The 23,537-nt window shown below is 32.8% G+C and overlaps 2 protein-coding genes across 2 annotated transcripts in view; one reads left to right on the top strand and one right to left on the bottom strand.

Annotated features, from left to right (window-relative positions):
- LOC144569609 (1-(5-phosphoribosyl)-5-[(5-phosphoribosylamino)methylideneamino] imidazole-4-carboxamide isomerase HISN3, chloroplastic-like) overlaps positions 1 to 23,537 on the top strand; it is an 85,650-nt gene that overhangs the window by 7,569 nt on the left and 54,544 nt on the right. The gene's annotated exons all lie outside the window — the stretch shown is intronic.
- On the bottom strand, positions 14,126 to 17,754 carry LOC144569569 (uncharacterized). Its single transcript, XM_078320012.1, has 2 exons — positions 15,100 to 17,754; positions 14,126 to 15,018 (listed from the first exon to the last, which is right to left on the bottom strand). The coding sequence occupies exons 1-2, from the start codon at positions 17,735 to 17,737 to the stop codon at positions 14,801 to 14,803; spliced, it is 2,856 nt and encodes a 951-aa protein (XP_078176138.1). The 5' UTR covers positions 17,738 to 17,754; the 3' UTR covers positions 14,126 to 14,800.

Genomic DNA, 23,537 nt, shown 5'->3' with positions numbered 1-23,537 from the left:
GCCTTATGCTTACTAATTATTAATCCAGTGCAATGTTCTACAAGATTTATTTCGAGAATACAAATGTTAATTCTAAATAAAAAAGCACTAATCCGACTGTTATATTATTTAATCTTTGATGAATTGTTTTATATATTGTTTTTGTATGGAGCGGAAGGAATAAATTATTAAAGTCGAATGCTTTTATAAATAAAATTCTATGGTACTAGTCATATATATAAATGGTACTTAATCAGAAATTATACCATTTTTTTTAACAAATGACATACATGCACAAATAATTTGCAGCTTAATACTTTTGATGTGTTGGTCATGCCTTACATTATTAATGAATCAAATTAGAAAAACAGTGTTTTCATGGCAATGTAATTGATAAAGTATTATGATTTTGACCGGAGACTTCAATTGCTGAATTTTCCATAGTGAAAGCTCCTCTTGATTGTTCGACAACCGCATAAATTTGTTCAAGTGATGAATTGACTGCACTACTTTGACTAATTAATGACAATTAATTGCGAATGAAAGCTACACGTTCTTGAAACTTTGATTAGTAAAAGATCCGGTAGGAAAAATAATTAGTGTTTAAAGATTATAAAAATTATATATTTTTTAGAATTTCTTTAATTTTTTTTGGGACAATAAAAAAATCACTTCATCAAAAAATTCTGGACCATCCGAAAAGTAGTGATTTTTTACCTACCAAATAGTAAAAAAAAATAAAAAAAATAAAAAATTTAGTTTCCAAGTATATTTTCATATGATAATAATGTTGAGCAGTTCGGATTAACAATTTGGACTTTAAAGACAGATATATGAATTCAATGCATGGAACGATCCACGCATTGCAAATTACCATAGCCTCACTTGTGTTTAAATATCAAAATTTACTTATAAGTAAAGCTCTTCTAATGGAATTTTAGTGTCATTTTTACAAAAATATAAACACATTATTTTAGCACGCGCATTGGTGCGGGATGCAAAAACTCATGTAGCTTGCACAGTTATCACTACATATTCAAAGAAAAAAAATGGGCAAATATCATAGAAATTTGATGAAGTTGAAAAACATTCTGGAGTAATTATCTAGCTAGGCAGGGATTTGATGCTAAGGCTATCATCTCTATGCATGAGGCAATTAATTAATATTACAATCTTGTGTATATTTTTAGCAAAAATATACAAGACAATTGGCTCATCCAACTTTTTATAAGATTAAATTTGACTGGAAGCGAGCCTTATGCTTATTTAATCTTTGATGACTTTTTTTTATAGATTGTTTTAGTATGGAGCGGAAGGAATAAATTGAAGTCGAATGCTTTTATAAATAAAATTGCAACTTAGTACTTTTGATCTGTCGGTCATGATGCCTTACATTATTAATGGATCAAAATAGAAAGCAGTTTTTTCACGGCAATGTACGTAATTGATAAAGTATTATTATTTTGACCAGAGACTTCAAATGTTGAATTTTCCATAGTGAAACCTCCTCTTGAGAGTCCAACAACCACATAAATTTGTTCAAGTGATGAATTGACTGTAGTGCTTTGACTAATTAATGACATTTAATTGCAGATGAAAGCTACACATTCTTAAGCTTTGACTAGTTAAAGATCATGTAGGACAAATAAGTGTTTAAATATCAAAATTTACTTATATTAATGGAAAATTTTAGTGACATTTCTACAAAAAAATAATCTACATCCTCTCTAGCAATAAAGTAGATGAAATTTATTTATTCTATTTAGTGAAAATTAATTGTTTGTTAAAATACTTAAGATAAAATCTTATTTGCTATTGTCATATAAATAAGATTCTTTTTGTATTGAACCAAGTGGTGATAAAATTTTTTTAACTCCTCACCATATAGACACATGAAATCTCAACAAATACATCATCAAACAATATCTAATTATTTCAGTTTTAACTAAACCAAACCGACGAGCACATCTACACGCGCGTGAGACATCTCTGGGAGGTTGACTGTCATCCTTGTTTGCTTCCACCAGCTGCACAGATCTCGCATATCTATGGTGGCAATTTCCTCAATTATCTTTCCACCTTCAGCCTTTGCAAAAAGCAACCTTCCATGTACACCAGTATTAAATCATCTCATCAGCCGACGATCATATATTTCTCCACCATAAATAATGGATGAATTGTTCATGTACCCATCAAAACTTCTCTTATATCCAATTTCCCCATCAAAATCACAATATATCTTACTTCCCCATCTAAATTTGAAATCCTTTCCTATTTCCCCTCATTTTGCTTTAATTGAAATAATCTTAATTAATTAATTATTAACTTTTGATTAGTAAATTAAAATGACCTTTAACCCTGTTAACTCTTTCTCCCCGTTAATTAACTCTCATTACGAAAATAAAATTAAGAATTATAATAATGTTGGGACTTTTATGGATACATCCTTCGAATTATAATAATGGCTCACTATTTTTTTTTTTTTTAAAACATGGTAGTAGCTACCAGCATAATGACTCACTATTAATATGATTATTTTTGTTTGAGTGAGGCTATGGTGCTTTAGAAAGTACGGATCGGTTCGTGTTAGTGAATTCATAACTTTATTTTTAAAATTTAAATAGTCAATCTAAATCGCTTAATTTAACCCTGTTAACTCTTTCGAGTAATTTTTTACAGCCCTAATTTCCATAAACTTTTAATAAAATATAATATTTGATCTATTTGGCGGATCATGGATCATGCAAAAGTATTTCCAAGAGCATGGGGCGAGCTATTTTCATGAACCTCTAATAAAATATAATAAATAATATGTTTAGTGGGTCATGAGTCATACAAAATTATTTCCAAAGGTGAATAAAAAGTATTTCCATGTGCAAATAATAGGAATTTCCATGCGCTACTATTTTTACAGGTCTTTCGTTGAAAATAATTAAGTGTCAGAAATTACAATTTCATTTCCATAAACCCTTCCTCCTCTTGAAAATAATATTTTCTCCCCTTGCAAAAAGGGGAAATTATTCTAGTAGCGCTGCCGACCGGACAATGAGTTCAGATCCAGTAAAGTAACCCAATTGTTGGATTTTAGATCGGGACCGTCCGATTCGAATCCGTAACAATCCATCCAAAGTGGAGTACACATATCCCGAGCAAGAAATCTGAATTCCAAAACAATCTCGAGCGACGGATTCGAATTGGACGGTCTCGATCCAAAACCCAAAACCCAAAAGTTGGGTTACTTTAGAGGATCCAGAACCCCGGACAATGGAGTTAGATTGATGACCCAAGTCAAAAGATACATATAAAAGACTAAATGAAACGAATCGGATAATGATAATACACCTTTAGACTTGAGGTACCATCATTTGATTCCTCTTACACCTTTTGACCTGAGGTCATCTAATAGGACAATATTTATAATCGGTGTCCGATAAATAGAAAATGAAGAAACCAAACTGAAATTGAGTTATCATTTTCTGAGACAGACAAAGACTGTGACTAAATTAGATGACTTCAAGTCAAAACGTGTGGGAGGAAAATGATGGGCCCTAATAACACGTTTTTTGGGTGAAAACGGATTTTTTTTTTTTTTGGTTTCTGTGAAAACGGATTGGATAGTAATCAAACTTATATTGATATCCGCTTTAATTTTTATATTTAGATACAGATTTAAATCTTAACAAATTCAAATATAATTCTGATATGAAAATGCAATGTTACTTAAATTTTATGAAATAGATTAAATTCATCATAAAATAATGTTTTTGTACTAATATCTCTAAATAAATATACATATTATCAAAACTAAAATTCATAACAAAAATTATATTATGAAATGTTGTGCTTAATTATCTTTGAATATACAAAATATATTTGACCAAGATACTAATTTACCTACTTTATGTTTACTAACCATAGAATACACATCCATTTTGTTTAGTCTGGTGATTGTGAGGAAGAGAACTTTCAACAACTTTTTAGTATATATAGATGTGGACGGGTATATTGATATATTTATGGGGGAAAATTACTTATATTTTCAATTATTCTAGTTTCACCACTTTGGTGACATTTATGCTCACAAGGCACCACATCAAAACGTCCATGGGACATGTTCAGAATGTATAAAATAAACAGAAAAAATAACCATATAACATTTATTGCTTGAACTTTATTTAATAATTGTTATACAAGCAATACAGAGTCCGGCTAGTATGACATCGGTGTCACATGACACTAACTTCAAAATTGATTGAATAGACTTTAAATGACTAATCCAAACTGTTCAAACCAATTTACTTTATGAGTGATGCGTTTACATGCAAATTTTTTATATTTTTGAGTTATTTTAGTATCAAATCAAGTGGTAAAAATATTGAAAAATTAATGTATTAAAATTAACTTAAAAAATCACACACTTGACAGCTTGACTTAATATCAAATAAATTCAAAAAGTTATAAATTTTACATGTAAATGCACAACTAATGAAGTAGATCGGTTTGAACGGTTTGGATTCACCGTTTGAAATCGATTCAATAGGTTTTGGAATTGGTGTTATATAAACTGAAATGACACTGATGTTATACTAGCCAAACTCAACAATACATTCAAGGGATAATACATATATATTCAATTACAGAATGGGCATCAATTTTACAAGCAATAATATAACCTAAGCATTCAAGCAATAAATCAATCAATGTATTGGTTCCAGTAATAAGCGCACAGTACGGGTTCAAGTGCCCTGGTCGATTCATGCATTTAAGTAATAAATCAACATATATTATATATGAGCAGGGTTCAAATGTATCATCATTTTGGTGCTCCAATATGCTTCATATATTTTGTCTCCATTTTCTTAGTCCAAACAGTCGATCCGAACCGCTCAACATCATCTTAATAATAAAATATGCTTGGAGACCAAATTTTATATTTTTTAGAATTTTTTTACTATTTTTTTAGATAGGTACAATATGACTTTATCGGATGGTCCAGAATCTCCTTAAAAAATTGATTTGTGTCTATCTTAAAAAATAGTAAAAAAAATTCTAAAAAATATAAAATTTGGTCTCCAAGCATATTTTATTATGAAGATCATGTTGAACAGTTCGGATCGACTGTTCGGACTTTGAAAATGGAGATAAATGATGTAGTCCATGTAGAGCATATTGGAGCACCAAAATGATGGTACATTTGAACCCTCCTCGTTATATATTATATAGATACTAGTATCGTGTCCGTACGTTGCAACGAAGACAATATAAATTTAATAGAATATGAAGAGACTTATTTTATTAACATTTCACCCAGAATTAAAAAATATATATATAAATAAAAATAAAAAACACAAAAAAAACGAAGAGATAAATAATAAATAACAGTAAAAGAAACAATAACAAATGAAAAAAAGGACAAAAAATAGATCACCATATTCTCATACATATCTAAAGCACATTCTTTAATTACATACATATTAACTTTTCTTTTAACTGGTACATAACAGTTTTCTTTGTTCTTCAAAAGAGACAAATTCAAATTAGAAATTTTTTCTCACATGAAATGTGGTCAAAAAATAAAAAAATAAAGTAAACATCAAATGAACAGTTGTAAGACAATTAATAATTAGCAGCAGGAATTTTTTTCTTTATAAATATAATAAAAGGAAAACCTTGCCACAAGCCTTCTCAAAAGCAGAAACAATTTCCAAGACTAATGTATCCTTTCTTGTCCCCAAAATGTACGCCTTGCATACTAGTAATTACAGTAACTTATATCAGTACATTTTGTAATATTAAAATCACAAATTAAATTAATTTAACATGTGCAACAAAAAATTAATTGTGCCTATTTTGGAGTCCTTTTCAAAAAGCTTACACTACTACAAAAAAAAAAAACATTTCAGTATCGCTTGCAATTGCATTCTACCATCGGATTCCGAACCGTTACTTATCGACCAGATAGAAAAGGTATATACATATGCCATCGGCTCAAAATATATGTCGTTAATTAATATACCATCAGCAGTGCACATTATAACTACTACTACTTAGAGCATCTACATCCCTGAAACTATTAGAGTTTCTAAGCTGATGTGGCAGTTTCTAATCCAGTTTCAGTGATGTGGAAGAGTTTCTTATGTAGAAACTATGCAGGAAAGTTTCTTATTAAGAAACTGTTTATAAACTCTATGTTGGCCAAATGATTGGCTCAAATTGTTTCTCTTTTTTAATTTGTTGTTGACGTGGCTTAATAGAAACTCTAAAATGAGTTTCAGGGATGTGAGAGTTGAAAACTTCAGAGACCATAATTTCTAAAAAGTAGTTAACAGTTATTTAGAAACTCTATTGAGTTTTAGAGATGTAGATGCTCTTATTACGGATGGCGTTGGACTATTATGTCATTAAAATTAAGCGTTTTAACTACTACTGCTTATTGCAAAAATTATGTGGTTTGGTTTCCTATGAAATTTCTTTGGTTCTCTCCAGTTAAATATATATGTGGCTCAAAACGAAAATTAAACATTATATCCAAATTTTTATTTTTGCCATTCGAAAAAAAAAAGATAAATAGAACGAATTAATGAAAATTCTACTTTTGATCAAATTAAACATTATATATGTTTCCTACTCCAAACGCTGCAGCTAAAGTTTGTAGGGCCCTAACTTTTTTTGGCGAATCAGAACACTCCAATTTGGTCAACACGCAAAATAGTGTGGTCAAAGCTGCTGAAAAAAAAAAAAAAATTGTTGTCGGCAACTTCAAGTTACTGTGGCCAGTGTCAAAAATAGAATTTCTCAATTCGTGGCTATTTGTTTTTTTTTTTTCTGAATGGTAAAATTAATAATTTCGGAGCATATATAAAAGGAATAATAGAATGAGTACAGTGAATTAACTATACAGAACTGGATTCGTATTCTTCGAAGTATCTGACTTAATTAATTAGTGCTCCAGTATTTTCATGAATTTTCACTTAAAATAATATAAACAGATTAAACAAAATAATTTTAAGAGTAACTCATAGAAATAACATGTCTCCCAACTTTCCACTTATTTTCAAAGGCATGGAGCGAGATATTTCTATTAACTTCATATAAAATATAACATTTGATCTGTTTGGCAGGTCATGGGTCATGCAAAAATATTTCTAAGGACATGGATCAGCGAGGTATATATTTCCATGAACCTCCCATAAAATATAATAAATGATCTGTTTGGTGGATCATGAGTCATGCATAATTATTTCTAAGAGTGGATAGGAAGCATTTTCATGTGCAAACAACAAGGATTTCCATACACTACTATTTCCGTAAGTCTGCCGTTGAAAATAATTAAGGGTGTCAGAAAATACGATTTCATTTTCATGAACCCTTCCTCTTCTTAAAAATAACATTTTCTCCTATTACAAAAAGGGGAAAATTCTTGTAGCTGCCGACTGGACAATGAAGTTAGATCGATGACCCAAGTCAAAATTAAGATACATGTAATTAAAGACTAAATGAAACGAATCGAATAGTGGTAATACACCTTTAGACTTGAGGTCCCTTCATTTGATTCCTGTTACACTTTTTGACTTGAGGTCATCTAATAGGACAATACATATAACCGGTGTCCGATCATTTTCTGAGAGAGACTCAGACTGTGACTAAATTAGATGACCTCAAGTCAAAACGTGTAGGAGGAAATGATGGGCCCGAACGCGATTTTTAGGTGAAAACGGATTGGATAGTGATCAAACTTATATTGATATCCGCTTTACTTTTTATATATAGATACAGATTTAAATCTTAACAAATTCAAATATAAGAGTGATGCTTCTGTGCATACAAGGACCTATTTGTAAAATGAACATATTTTTATTTTCAATGTTCAAACAGTTGATCCGAACCGTTCATCTTGTTCTCCATATTAATATGTGCTTGGAGACCAAATTTTACATTTTTCTGAAATTTTTTACTATTTATTAAGATGAGTACAAAAAATATCAAATTCAGACCATTGAATTTTGTACCCATCTTAATAAATAGTAAAAAAAATTCAGAAAAATGTAAAATTTGGTCTCCAAGCACATATTAATATGGAGAACAAGTTGAACGGTTCGGATCGACTGTTTGAACTTTGAAAATAAAAATATGTTCATTTTACAAATAGGTCCTTGTATGCACAGAAGCATTTGCCCAAATATAATTTGGATATGAAAATAAAAGGTTAATTACCTTAATGAAATAGATTAAATTTATCATAAAATAAGTTTTTGTACTAATAGCTATAAATAAATATACATATTATCAAAACTAAAATTCATAGCAAAAAGTGTATTAAGAAATGTTGTACTAAATTTTCTCTCGAATGTTGTGCTTAATTATATTTGAATATACAAAATATATTTGACCAAGATACTAATTTAATTACCTACTTTATGTTTACTATATAACCATAGAATACACACATGTCCATTTTGTTTAGTCTGGTGATTGTGCGGAACAGAACTTTCAACAGCTTTTTTGTATAGATGTGGATGGGTATATTGATATATTTATGACGGGGAATTACTCTTAATATTACTGTATTCCAAAAGTTTTAATAATCTTTTAAATCAAGCTTAAATTTAAGTACAATATTATAGACATGATATATCTATAAAATAGAATGAAATTAATTTGGATTATGTTTCCCTGTATATTAAGTAACTTAAAAATTCAATGGCTTCAAATTAATGGTTCTTCATGCATCGATCATGAAACAATATTTAAATTGCATAAAATTTATTAGGTTATAATATATGTGTCCAATAACATTTTTACAAATTTACTTTTGAATTTTAAATTGGTAATTGAATCTGATATTTCGCAATTAACATTAGCTGGATTTTGGTAAAATAATTGATTATTTATTTATTTTTTATAATTAATCATGTTTATAAAAATATAAACCTTAGGAAAAAAATTAGACGCTAGAATTACAACTGGTAATGCAACATGTGAAATAGAAAAATACAAATTGTAACGTGAAAAAAAATCAGGATGAGTAGACGGTTTGAATTGGGTTCACTTTCATTTCCAAAGAATTAAGTTAAAACAATCGAGGAGGTTGACTGTCATCCTGGTTTGCTTCCACCAGCTGCACAGATCTCGCACATCATATCTATGGTGGCCATTTTCTCAATAACCTTTCCACCTTCAGCCTTTGCAAAAAACAAACTTCCATGTAACCAGTATTAAATCATCTCAGTCAATGATCATATATTTCTCCACCATAAAATAATTATCAGTACAAACTACAACGAAATAGACACTAGGAACACCAATGGAAACACAACACGTGCAATTAATAGAAAATAAGGATTTTTTACTGCGTTGTTGGTTTTAGATATTTTGTGAAAATGATGCTACATATTTATTTATTTTTATATTTTTTTAATGTTATGAATAAAATAACAGCCTAAATAAGTTTCATATAACACGTTAAGAAATACAAAATTAGATAGTTCTTAGCTAGTACATGCTTTGAGACAAATTTAAATGATTTATATAGGAAAATATCGCACTGGATGAATCTATTAGGCCAAAATGAATAACTAGTTCTAATTAATTAGATATGTTGGTCGGCCATGTTATGTTGTTCATTCTTATTTTAATTTGTAGTGATGCATTTGGTTGATAATAGAACAATAGTTTTATGCGGTTGAATTTGCGATCTTTTTTTCCTTTTTTATAATATATTATTTTTATTGGGTTGATAATAGTGTTATGTGGTTTTAATTAGGTTGTTTCACTTCTAGAGAAGTGGTGTTTGCCTGTTTGGTTGAGGCCCAAATAGAATAAGGGGTTTAGGCCTTAATTTTTTTTTCAAATGCGGATTAATCAGGTCAGATTAACTAGGCATAACTTTAAAATTACGCCTCTAAATTTAAACCACCTATCTATATCGCTTAAGAGTTAGTCCCCCAACAGTCCTGCTGTCATTAACTATTTAATTTTTTTTTTCCGTCTTTCTTCTTTTGATGTACTATTTTTTCACCCTCAATTCGGAAATCCAACTATTCCATTAGTCATGGGGGAGACGTCCCAACTAAAAGGGTTTAGGAAATCACGGATCAAGCTGAGATTATTCATCTGTTCTATGCATCCATGCAATCGATTCTTGGGGAGACGTCCCAGGTTCTGAACTTTGATGTAAGGGCACTATACCCACAGAGGAGTGATCTTGCCGGTTTACAGAGCAATTTCACAGATTTTGAGATAGAGGCGGCTGTAAGAGGATTGGCGAGCAATAAGGCTTGCGGCCCTGACGGACTTCCGAATGAATTCGTGAAGGATTTCTGGCCTCAACTAAAAGGTGAAATCTCGGCTTTGATAGGCGCCTTCTATGACCACTCCTTAGACCTGACTGCGGTCAATAGAGCCAATATCATATTTATTCCTAAGAAGCAACAACCTCAAAAGACATCTGATTATCGCCCGATCTCAGTTATCAATCTGCTGCCTAAAATTATCTCCAAAATTTTGGCAAACCGCCTGGCTGAAACCTTGCCTAACCTCATATCAATTCAGCAAACGGCTTTTGTAAAAGGTCGTTACATTGCGGAAAACTTCCTTTCAACAAGGGAAATCATCCACCATCTGTCAGCAGGAGGTCATGAGGCAATTTTCGCAAAGGTTGACTTCTCTAAGGCGTTTGATTCCATCAATTGGGATTTTCTGATAACGGTAATGGAGGGCCGTGGTTTTCCGCCTAGATGGATGAGGTGGATTTCGGACATATTGGGGACAAGCTCCTCTAGAATTGTCATGAATGGAGAACGGTCTGCATATTTTCAACACAAGAGGGGTCTCCGGCAGGGAGACCCACTTTCTCCCCTTTTGTTCATACTCGCGGTTGATGTTTTGCAAGTCATGGTCTCCAACATCAATAGCACTCTGCGCACTAGATTGTCCCCTAAAATTCCCGAACCGATGTTGGCCCTACAATATGCAGACGACACTGCATTCATCCTGAACGCAGATTTTACAACAATATCCTCTTTCAGGATCCTTCTTCGACTGTTCACTAAAATGTCGGGCCTCAGCATTAATTTCTCAAAAAGCTCAATAGTACCAATTAACATGGATCAGGAAAGAGTGCGGATCATTGGAGCAATAACGGGTTGCACAATCACCAGTTTTCCGGTAATCTATTTGGGTATGCCCCTGTCGGTGAGGAAACCAAATAAGCAAGCTTTTGCGCCAATTATTGAAAGACTTCAGTCAAGGCTTCAAGGATGGCACAGTAAGCTTTTATCAAGAGGCGGTAGGCTACAGCTTCTACATTCTGTGCTCTCAGCCATCCCGGTCTACTTTATGTCATGTTTCAAATTTCCAAAATGGCTAATCCAACGCATTGATAAGATCAGGCGGGACTTCCTTTGGGGAAGGACCACGACAAATTCCAAAGGAATGTCATTGGTGGGTTGGGACACGGCTAGGCTCCCAAAGCGATGTGGTGGAATGGGAATTATGGATTTAGAGCAACAAAACATTGCTTTGCTGTTGCGTTGGTGGTGGCGACTTTATGAGAATTCTAACTCGCTGTGGGCTTCTACCTGCATCAGTTTATATGCAAAGAGAACTCAAGATGGGGGTGGAAGGGCTTGGATTATCACGGGATCTTTTTTCTGGAAGTCAATGGGGAAAATAAAGGCTCTATTCAATTGGAGCACGTCCTGGAAAGTAGGGAATGGTCTTCTAATCAGTTTCTGGTATGACTCGTGGAATGGAGAGCCAATTTTGAATTTCTATGAGCGGGTTTTACGGCCGCAGAGCCTGGTAATGTCTCTATTTCAGGGAGCTTACTTGTTGGGGATGGTTGCTCCGGGTCTGAATATCCAATTCACCGTGTTGCAAGATCAAATTAGATGGATTTGGGCCGCCTCTGGAATATACTCATCCAACTCGATTTATAAATTGCTAGTTTCAGGGGGTAAAACGAATTTCAGAAGTTATGGGGTCTGGACGGCAAAAGTACCTCCAACAATTAGAGTTTTTGGCTATCTAATGATAAAGAAGAAACTTCTGACAAGGGACGTATTAAATAGGCGGAATGTCATTTGTGATCAGGGCTGTGTGATGTGTAATGCTCAGAGTTGTGAAACAATTGTTCACTTGTTGTTTTACTGTCCTTATGCAAAACGGGTATGGACTGTGATCCGACAACGACTGCGTACCGGATTGCTGACTAGAAGCATAGACCAGAGTCGGTTGTCAATAAGAAGGGTGATGGATCTCTCCTTCGGAGAGTTCAGACCTACTGATGCGGTCAAACGGGGTGATTGGATCTGCTGGATTTTATGCGTGGCTTGGGGTATTTGGAGGCAGAGGAACAATGTCATTTTTAGAGGAGAGTTGGTACCCCCTGATATACTGGCAAATAGAGCACTGCAGGAAGCTGCGTTGTGGTTAAAGGTTATAGGCGCGTAGTCCTTTTAATCATTACCATTTTGTAATTTGACAGCCTCTGTCAAATATTATCAAAAAAAAAAAAACTATTCCATTAGTCACTTGGGATTTTCATCGAACACCTTCATTGCAAACAGTTTTGACAACAGCAGCCGTAAACCAGCTAACATTAGCACTTGTAAGATGGGTTTTCAGAACATAGTTGTTATTCAATCCTCCAAACAAACATTTGTCCAAAACCTTTGTCTATTTTTGACGGCTCGGATTGAAGGGCCAAATGCGCAGACATCTCGACTGGTTCCTGTGATTTTTAGCCTGGACTCAACGTTTGCAGAAGCTGAGTTGGCCTTCGTCAACAGACATTAGTTTGAAAAATTAATTGTAGGCCTGTTTTGATGGATGAATTTCGGGCCTGCTTCCTTTTTTAAGCCCAGTTTTCACTATAAACAGCCATGATACCAGAATTTCATGTATACCCCTAAAAACTTTAAAATTACGTATTTCCCTCTCTAAATTTAATATTACGTATTTCCCCTCTAAACTTCAAAATCTCACATATTTACCCCTTTTTATATTAAAACTCATTCTAAATTTATAAAATATCAATTTTACCCGTCATTAAAAATATAAAATGCCCTATCGAACTCAAATTTGAATATAAAGGATTTCTCTACCATCTGATTCACATGCATCGCAATAAGATTATTGTGTGTTCGCTTCAAGATTTGTGCTAATCTAGTGCACACGAATCTCAAAGCCATTTTGATCTGTGTATTGAATTAAGATCTGTGCATGTTGCTTTAATATTTGTGCATGTCAGCTTCAAGATGTATAGCGCGCACGAATCTTAAAGCAATTCGGACAGTATAGGAACCTTTAGATTCAAATTGGGGTCATATGAGTGTTTTATGTTTTTTAATAAAAGAGTAAAATATGTATTTTATAAATTTAGAATGTGTTTTAATATAAAATACAATTGAGTTTTTAAAGTTTAGAGGAAAAAATATGTAATTTTAAATTTTAGAGGAGAAAATATGTAATTTTGAGTTTCATATACATGAAATTCCCCCATTAATTTACTGTTCACACGTTGAGACCCAATCAAGTACGCTCCGCAGGCAAGCTTAATTTTCTGTTTCCATCTACCAGCTGTTAATTATGATTTCTCTATGGAATAGTTTGTATAGTCCTTTTCAATTTAGAAAAAAAAATAGACTTCTCCATTAACTCTGAAATCCATTTCTTCTTAATTAGAAGTCTTTTAGGTCGTTTACATTTGAGTAGATGATTTTAATTGGGTTCAATTCTCTTCTGAAGTGAACAGCTACGAACCCTGGCGGTTGCGTCATTTTTATAAATAAAAAAATGAGGATATTTGTGTAATTTTGTGATTGATATTAATAAAAATTTCGGAAGGAGATACATCATACATTATCTTAAAAGGGTAAGGCTAAGGTGCTATGGGTTGCATAGAGGGCTACGGTGCTACGGTTCAATATTTGAATTTTTAAAAATCAAACGGTCGATCCGAACCGTTCATCTTGTTCTCTATATTAATATGTGTTTGGAGACCAAATTTTACATTTTTTGAAAAAAATTTACTATTTTTTTAGATAGGTAGAAAATCAAATATTTGAATGGTGCAGAATTTTTTAGATCAACTGATTTTCTACCTATGTAAAAAATAGTAATTTTTTTTCAAAAAAATGTAAAATTTGATCTCCAAACACATATTAATATGGAGAATAAGATGAATGGTTCGGATCGACCGTTTAGATTTTGAAAACTTGAATATTGAACCGTAGCACTGTAGCCCTCTATGGAAATAATAAATGCAGAACAATTGCAAATATGTGCATTCACCCTCTCCATTCTACACCACATATCATGTAGGATCACAAATACAAGCTCAAATTTAACCACATTCAAGCTTCAATCACTCCTATGCTAATTAAAGTCCAACATGCTCTGATACTAATTGTTTGCGACAATCGCAGAAGCATTCAATTAATAATTTCGTCAAACATCCTGTGAGCATACCCCAATACCTGACCAAATAGAAAATTTTGAAAGACACACAAGAAACCAACAACAACAAACAATCAAGCACATAAATAAAATAGAGACACAAGATTTTACGTGGAAACCCTTTCGGGAGAAAACCACGGGAGCACAGCGCAAAATCACTATAATAAAGAGTTCTACAATATAAGAAGATTATCATGCCAATAACATTCTATCTCACACTCTCTCACAATTTCATACACTAATCTATGAGATTATCAAGTGTATTTTGGTGAATTAAAGAAGTGAAAAAACTCAAGAAAAGAACTTGAAGATGAGCCTTCCTTTTTAACAGATAAAAGAGCAGCTTCAGAAATGAGACCCGTCAACTCACGGTTTGAATTTTAATCAATTGTAGAGTACAACGGTGATTTGGAGATGAATTCGGCCACAAACAATTATAATGAGCTACGACCCAATTATTTTGTCTTCGTATTATAACACCCATAACATATACCCTCTCAAGCATACTGTCGACCATCTGAAAATAAGTATACCTCCACTTTACTTTGAATAGTAGAATGAAAAACACCAGTAGAAATCCTGCCACAAACCCAAACTCGATGAGCAAATACAACCACTTGTCCCTATCATTGGTAATTTTTGAATTGGTATCGTTGTTACCATCACTCTGAGGAAGTCTCACACTGATGTCACAACTCGTCTCTAGTGGGGGTCCACATAGGTATGGATTGCCACTGTAGATTGATGGGTCATTAAGCGTCTGCAACTGATGCCCATTTGGAATGCTCCCAGATAGATTATTATAAGAAAAATTAAGCACTGCCAAAGAGTATAAATTGGACATGCTTTGTGGGATAGTCCCTGATAGGTTATTCTTGTGGAAGTCGAGTGACTCTAGAGAAGTCATATTTCCGATTTCAAGTGGAATGTTTCCTATTAACTGATTGTGGGACAAGTTTAGATTAAATAAACCAGCAAGAGCAACTATCTCCTTAGGTATTTCACCTGTTAGATTATTGTTTGACAAATCCATACTCTTCAAAAATTTAAAGTCTTGAGAATCATACTCAAGGATCAACCCTTTGGTAATTACAATTACAATCGTATCATAATAAGAAATTGTCAATGAGAACAATTGACTCATCGAAGTAAAATTATTCAAACCTCTTGGGAGTGGGCCACTAAGGTAGTTATTGGAAAGATCTAAGAATAGTAGATTATTGAGTTGTGTCAATTTGGTTGGGATATTACCAGAAAATAAATTGGACCGCAACCTTAGAATTTGCAACTGCTGAAAGCTTTCTCCTACCCAATCTGGTATTGTCCCTTGAAAATTATTTTCTCCAAGATCAAGCAGTTGTAATCCACTGCAAAATTGCAAATCAAATGGAAACTCTCCGGTTAAAATATTATTTGCAAGCTGAAGCACACTTAGTGTGACTGAACAACTCAAAGAACTGGGCACAACTCCAGAGAGCCTATTATTTGCAAGATTTACTACGCCACTGATGTTAGACCAGCAAGGAAGAAGCTGCCCTGATAAACTATTACTCGAGAGATCAAGATAATACAAACTAGTTAATCCGCAAGGAAACAACTCTACAGTTTCAACAGTGTTATTGTTCAAGACGATCGGTTTATTCTTATATGGTGACTTACGGTTTTTACGTAGTTGTCCCGACAAGGAGTTGTTGGAAAGATATAGGAACTTCAAACTTGTAGGAAGAAATGGTATTTTTCCCTCAAGCCGATTATTATTCAAATTTATAGACACGAGTTTGGTCATGTGTACCAAGCTGGCTGGTAACTTCCCTCTAAGTAAGTTTGTTGACAAATCAAGGTAGCTAAGTGAAGATAAACTCCAGAGCCAATTGGGTATACTACCATCAATTCCCATGTCTGTGAGGCCTAGATCCTGAATTTCTACTTGTCTTCGGAGCCAAGAGGGAAATTTTGGCCCTAGTTTGCATGAACTCAACCAGATAGTATTCAGTTGGAAAGAAGGGGTCCAATCACTATCAACTAAAATAGTTATGTTGTTTTCGTCGAGGTATAAAACTTTTAGGTTTAACAAACTAGTTAGATGAGCTTCTGATAGTAGACATGTGAAGGAGTTCCAACCAAGATCAAGATAGACAAGATTTGTTAAATTTCCAATATCAATTGGTATTGTACCACTTAGATTATTATAGTAAAGGGCAAGATGAGTTATACTTGTCATGTCCGTTATCCACCCTGTCAAAGTTCCAGATAAGTTAGTTGATGAAAGATCTAAATACTCCAGATTCCCCAATGTGTAATTGGACAACTTGCCCAATAATAACTCCCTAATATCTCCTTCTATATTGTTGCCATATAGAGATAAGTCGGTTAATTTTGTTAGACTATGTAGTGGTGGTACCATGCCAACAAGTGAATTATAATTGAGTGCAAGTTTGTTTAGAGAAGTTAGATTTCCCAGTGTAGTGGGATATGGCCCCACCAGGTTACACTCTTCGAGAGTTAGAACATTTAAACTATGTAAACTGCCCACCCAAATGGGTATGGTGGTATTGAAGTTTTGTTCAGAAAGATGAAGCACTTTGAGGGAGGTGAAGTTCACAAAAGGGATTGATTGTGGAATGTGGGTTAGATTGTTATTGTACAAAACTAACACTTCAAGTGATGATAGTTTGTTCAAAGTTTCCACCCAAACATTTGAATCTTTAAAATCAACTCCTGACATTTCCATATGTTTTAGATTCCTCAGATTAGGTAACCACCATGTATCTGTGTTCAACATAAAAACAATAGAATATTGGTTGAGGAGGTATTCGTATTCAACATAATTGCTAAGATCCAAGTACATTAATCTAGAAAGGTTTCCAAGTTGAGGAGGTATTGTTCCTGATAAGCCCGTATGAGACAAGTTGAGATACTTTAAGTTTCTAAATGCACCGATAAATTCTGGAAATTTACTCCCAGTAAAATTATTAAAGCTGAGATCCAAGTATTTCAGATCACTAAGAAATATCAAAGATGGGCTGATCTTGCCTATCAAACTATGGTAGATCCTATCAGCATAATAATAGTTGGTATTTCGAAGGTTTAGTTTGACAACATGACCTGTTTGATTATTGCAACGGATCCCTGCCCAGTTGCAGCAATTTTCGCCACTCCATGAAGCCAAACGACTGCTCGTATCATTGACACCAGCTTTGAATGCCAGCAGTGCATCTCTCTCATGCTCAATACAACAATTTGCCAAGAAGGCTTGAATGAATACGAGGAGGAGGAAATTGAGTGAGAAATAGTGCATCTTTATTAGTTAATGTGAGAAGCTCTCAATGGTTCAGTAAAGTCTTCTAGTTGCACCTACTTATACAAGTAGCTAGGTGTTGCGATGATATCCTGAGATTAATTATGCAAGGTACTGAGACACCAGGAAACGTCAACTCTTTGAGGTACTAAGACAGTACTAAGACACAACAATTCGTGATACATATGGCTCTAAGAAAGTGTTCACACGTATATTTTTGTTAAATCATGTAGTGATCATCCAACTTTATATGATTAAATTTGACTGGAGGCGAGCCTTATGCCTAATTAATCCAGTGCAATGTTGTAACATCTGATAATTTTAATTATATTTTTATAATTTATATTGGAGTTATTTATAATATTGCACATTTTTAAAGTTACTAATGTAAAAATCTTAAACTTTGAAAAAAAAGGAAAAAAATGAGATGGCACTAGTTCCACGTGGCTTATGCATGGTAAAATTTCCTACTGCTGTTGACCGGTCTATGGATAAAATCATCCCTCTCTTTTTAAATTCATAAGTGAAAATGAAATAAAGATTGAAAAAAAAAGAGAAATGAGAAAGAACAAAGAAAAATGAAGAGAAATCTTTTGATATTTATTTTATTTGATTATATGTTCGATTGGAATTCCAATTACGTTGCGTTGATTCTGAACAATCATTGCAGTTTGACTTGAATTTTTTGGATTGATCTTTAACAGATAACTAGACTTCTCTATAATCTGTGTTTTCGATTTGTATGATTGAATTGGATGATTGAACTGGGTATTATTGGATTATGAGGACATATTTAACGGGATAGCGGGTCTGAGGTTCGAATTTGATTGAACTGATGAGATTGTGTGCACTGTGAATGTGGGAATTGTTTGTGGCAGACATTCCAAAAGTGTGAATACTGTGTTACTTGTTTTACTGATAAATATTGAGGCATAATTTGATATTAATTTGTGTGAATTATTCAAACACCCATTCAAATAGACCCAGGTACTATCATCATTAAATATTGAGGTATAATTTGATATTAATTTGTGTGAATTAATTCAGTCTATTTGAATGGGTGTTTGAATAAGCTAATTATAGAGAAGCGTATCGTTAAATAACCGGTTACTGAGCTTTGTAACTGACTTTGTATTGTTTCTTGTTTGTTATTTTTTGTTTGCAACGTAGGTTGACGAGACGAAAAATGAATGCAGGGTGCCTCTCTTGTCACGATCCCTGGCCTAGCAGTGGGATCGTGACAAATGTTCCACAAGATTTATTTCGAGAATACAAATGTTAACTAATTATTAAAAAACACTAATCCGACTGTTATATTATTTAATCTTTGATGATTTTTTTTTTATAGATTGTTTTTGAATGGAACAGAAGGAATATAAAGTCGAAGGCTTTTATAAATAAAATTCTGTGGTACTAGTCATATAATTGGTACTTCATCAGAAATTATGCTTTTATTTCAAATGATATACAGGCACAACTAATTTGCAACTTAATACTTTTGATGTATTGGCCTGCCATGCCTTTTACATTATTAATGAATCAAACTAGAAAAGCAGTGTTTTCACGGCAATGTAATACGTACAAACAAAATTACAAACTGTTGTCAAATTTTTTTCACAAATTTGGAATGTAATTGATAAAGTATTTATTATTTTGACCAGAGACTTCAATTGCTGAATTTTCTATATATAGTGAAACCTCTTCTTGATTGTCCGACAACCGCATAAATTTGTTCAAGTGATGGATTGACTAATGAAAATTGCAGATGAAAGCTACATGTTCTGGAAGTTTTGATTAGTAAAACATCCTGTACGAAAACTAAGTGTTTAAATATCAAAATTTACATATATAAATAAATTAAGTTTTTCTATTGTTAGCATAAAAATAAGTAACTATATTCTTCTACATGAAATTTACAACAAGATTGCACGCGCATGGCACGTTGTGACTCACGGGCAGCATTGGTACAGGTTGAACGAACTCATGTAGCGGCCACAGTACTGTTGCTAGCACAGTTATATATCACTACATATTTAGAGTACAAAAATGGGCAAAAATCATAGAAATTTGATGTTAGGGATATATTTTTTTATTAATAGAAAATAAATAAATAAATAAAAATGAAAATAGGGGTACGATTTGGTGAAATTTTGAAATAATGGAAGAATTGGATGGTTTATTCCGTCCATCACGTCCAGCTAATTTTCGGGTCTCTAACCACGCAAACTCGCTAATTAAAAAAACAATTTCTTGAACGGGATAATATTCCATCCCGTCTAGTACTGTTCATTATTTTTTAGGGGGTTAGAAGAACAACGAAGAAGAAAAAAAAATTATGAATAGTATTGGACGGGTTGAACTATTCCATCCAAGATTTTTTTTTTAACGATTTTGCGTGATTAATGACGAAATTAGCTGGACAAAATGATACCGTTCATATATTTAAATTTTTTCTAGAAACCTACTCCTATATATTTCGAATTATTTTTATTTATTTTTCTAACAATTAAAATATCGGTTTTGATGCTAAGGTTATCCAACAGATTGATCAAGATGATTTTAATAGTAATAAAATTATTAGACAATCATGTCAATCGTGGACAAAATAATTAGAAAATTCTCTATTTTTTTGTGAAATAGCAGGCAAAGTGCCAACTAAAATTTCGTTAAACAAAGAAAAACATGTACCAGTCGAATTTGCCGGATGGTTATATGATCATCTCTTTCTATAACATTTGATTATTATTTCATTAAAATTAAGCATTATGACTACTACTTGTTACAAAAATTATGTGGTTGGGTTTTCTTGGAAAATTCTTTGGTTCTCTCCTTTCAAAACGAGATTACATCATCGTGGAAGAGAATGGATATGGAATGAGCGCCATATATACCATATTTTCACGAGGGGCCCAAAGAGGTTGATTAATGTGTGGTCGGTCCGAGCTGAGTTAGCTTCAGTCAAGGGTAACTCCAATTCAATTCAGGAAAATAACGAGCTAGAAGAGTACTCGATTCTAATTGAAAAGTCTAGCACTTTGAATTTTAAACTGTTGAACTGTTGAATTTTATGGAATTTAGAGTTGAAAGACAGTTAGATGCTATCTTTTGTGTTATTATTTAAGTTTTGTTTGCCCATGTAATCACTATTTCACAACTACAAACATAATTGTGTACATTCATAAAATTTATACCGAAAGTACAAACTCAGTATATATTGCTAATTGGAAGAAGGTACTCAATTGAGTCCGAGTTGTAATGAGCGAGCTGAGTCCAACTCGAACTTAACTCGTGAGTTAATCGAGTTACACAACCCAAGCCATAATAATTCGAGTTTTTAACAAACGAGTTATTAACGAATTCGTTTTCAAACTGAGTTCGAGCGGCTCATGAGCCACGAACTTTTAATTGTACAGCTCTTCAGATTGAGGCAACTCTCACTTACATGCATTTTTTATCCATAAAAATAAAAAAAATAATTAAATAGACAATGTTTAAATGCATAAAAAGTTAGAGAAAATTTCCCAAATGAAGCACATCATAGAACAATCAATATAGAAGAAAATAACACCAAAACCTATCATTATATATATATATAGAGAGAGAGATGGGCTACGGTGAGTTGCGAAGTAAAGCGACTATTTTATTTCACGCTAATATTTTGCCATTTTAAAGTTCAAAACGTCGATCCGAACCGTTCATCTTGTTCTCCATATTGAAATGTGCTTGGAGACCAAATTTTATATTTTTTGGAATTTTTTTACTATTTATTAAGCAATTTTGAAAGTCGCTTATCTGATGGTCCAGAAAATTTTACTGTTTTTTACTGTTCACAGCAAAACAGCAATTTTCAAAAATGCTTAATAAATAGTAAAATAATTCCAAAAAATGTAAAATTTGGTCTCCAAGCACATTTCAATATGGATTAAACATCTAACGGTTCGGATCGGTCGTTTGGACTTTCAAAATAAAAATACGTCTAGAAGTAGAAACGCATTTTACTTCGCAACTCACCGTAGCCCATCTCTCTCTCTCTCTCTATATATATATATATATAGTGACTAATATGCTTTCGGTAGCATATGGGCCGATGTCCGAAGTGCTACCGGTCCAAATTTGAATTTTCAAAATCCAAAAAGTCGATCTGAACCGTTCATCTTGTTCTCCATATTAATATGTGCTTGGAGGCCAAATTTTACATTTTTCAGAATTTTTTTACTATTTATTAAGTCACTTTGAAAACCGCTGATTCAACGGTGGTTTTTTATTTTACTGTTTTGTTAAGCCACCGTTGAATCAACAATTTTCAAAGTGGCTTAATAAATAGTAAAAAAATTCAGAAAAATGTAAAATTTGGTCTCCAAGCACATATTAATATGGAGAACAAGATGAACAGTTCAAATTGACTTTTTGGATTTTAAAATTTCAAATTTGAACCGATAGCACTTCAGCCCATATGCTACCGAAAGCATATTAGTCTCTCTCTATGTATAACCCTAGAAGCACAAATGATCTCTGGTTTTGAGATAAAAAATCTGTCATACTTCTTATTAAAAAATTATTCAAATTATTATTTCTTCACAAGCTTGATCAGGTTAATTTTGGGGCCGACGTACGTACGTCAAATTTGTTTTAATTTAAGTAAAAATGACAATATAATTAGATGGACTATATCACTAGTCAAATAAAAATAACAATTAAAATAATTACATTGACTCGCTAGTCAAATGAAAATGACAATTGAAATAATTACATTTACTCTCCAATTAAATGAAAATGACAATTGAAATAATTACATTTACTCGCCAGTCAAACGAAAATGACAACTGAAATAATTACATTTACATGGACTTACCAGTCACTACCTACGCAGACTTACAAGGTTCACTGTTGCACATTCCATGCATTTGACATGATGCAGTTGATACTCACTACTATAATCCGTCCCGTTCGTGTAACATGTTGCACTATGCATCACAAAAAGACGCATGCGGAAAGAAAAAGTTTCGAATCCTACAGAATAAAGAAAGATCTAATACCCTGAAAAGTTACAAAATTTTGATTTATAGGAAAAACGGAATAGAAATTCCCATCCGCCAGACGGAGTAGAAATTTCCAATCACCAGACAGAGTAAACTTTCCTGTCTGTATAATTTTAACATAACTATGCAAAATGACTAATTAACAAAATTTAAAAAAAATAGAAAACGAAGAAGAACAGACCGTACAAACCATTCCAAAAATTAACATGCCGCACTGTACATCACAGAAAGATGCTTAAGAAAGGAAAAGTTTCGAATCCTTCAGAATAAAAAAAGATCTGAGAAAAAGAGCAACGAAGAAATTAGCTAGGTGTCCCTCCCACTGCAAGCTTCAAATTAGATTAAGTGGGGTGGCTCGATATGCTTCTAGCACTCTCCAAGTTTCGGACCAACCTGTAAATTTGTTCATTTAAAGTTCAATTTACTTTTTAAAAAAAATCATCTTTAATTTTAAAGCCTTTGTTATCAATATAATACAAGTTAAACTTATATATAGTTACAAAATCAAATGATTCACTTAATATAATAGACTTAATTTTGATGGAAATTAAGTTCATAGCTATATACATAGAGAGAGAGGTTGGCTACTCTACTTCCATAAGCATATGAAAGGATATGCTTATGAGTCATTTTTGCATTTTCAATGTTCAAATGGTTGATCCAAAGCGCTCAACATGTTCTCCATATTAATATGTGTTTGGAGACCAAATTTTACTATTTTTCAAAAAATTTCAAAACAGGTTTTTTCAAAAAAAAATAAT

This window comes from Carex rostrata, chromosome 2 (assembly GCF_964058835.1).
Source record: "Carex rostrata chromosome 2, lpCarRost1.2, whole genome shotgun sequence".
Lineage (NCBI taxonomy): Eukaryota > Viridiplantae > Streptophyta > Magnoliopsida > Poales > Cyperaceae > Carex > Carex rostrata.
This window is presented reverse-complemented; position numbering and strand designations above follow the sequence as displayed.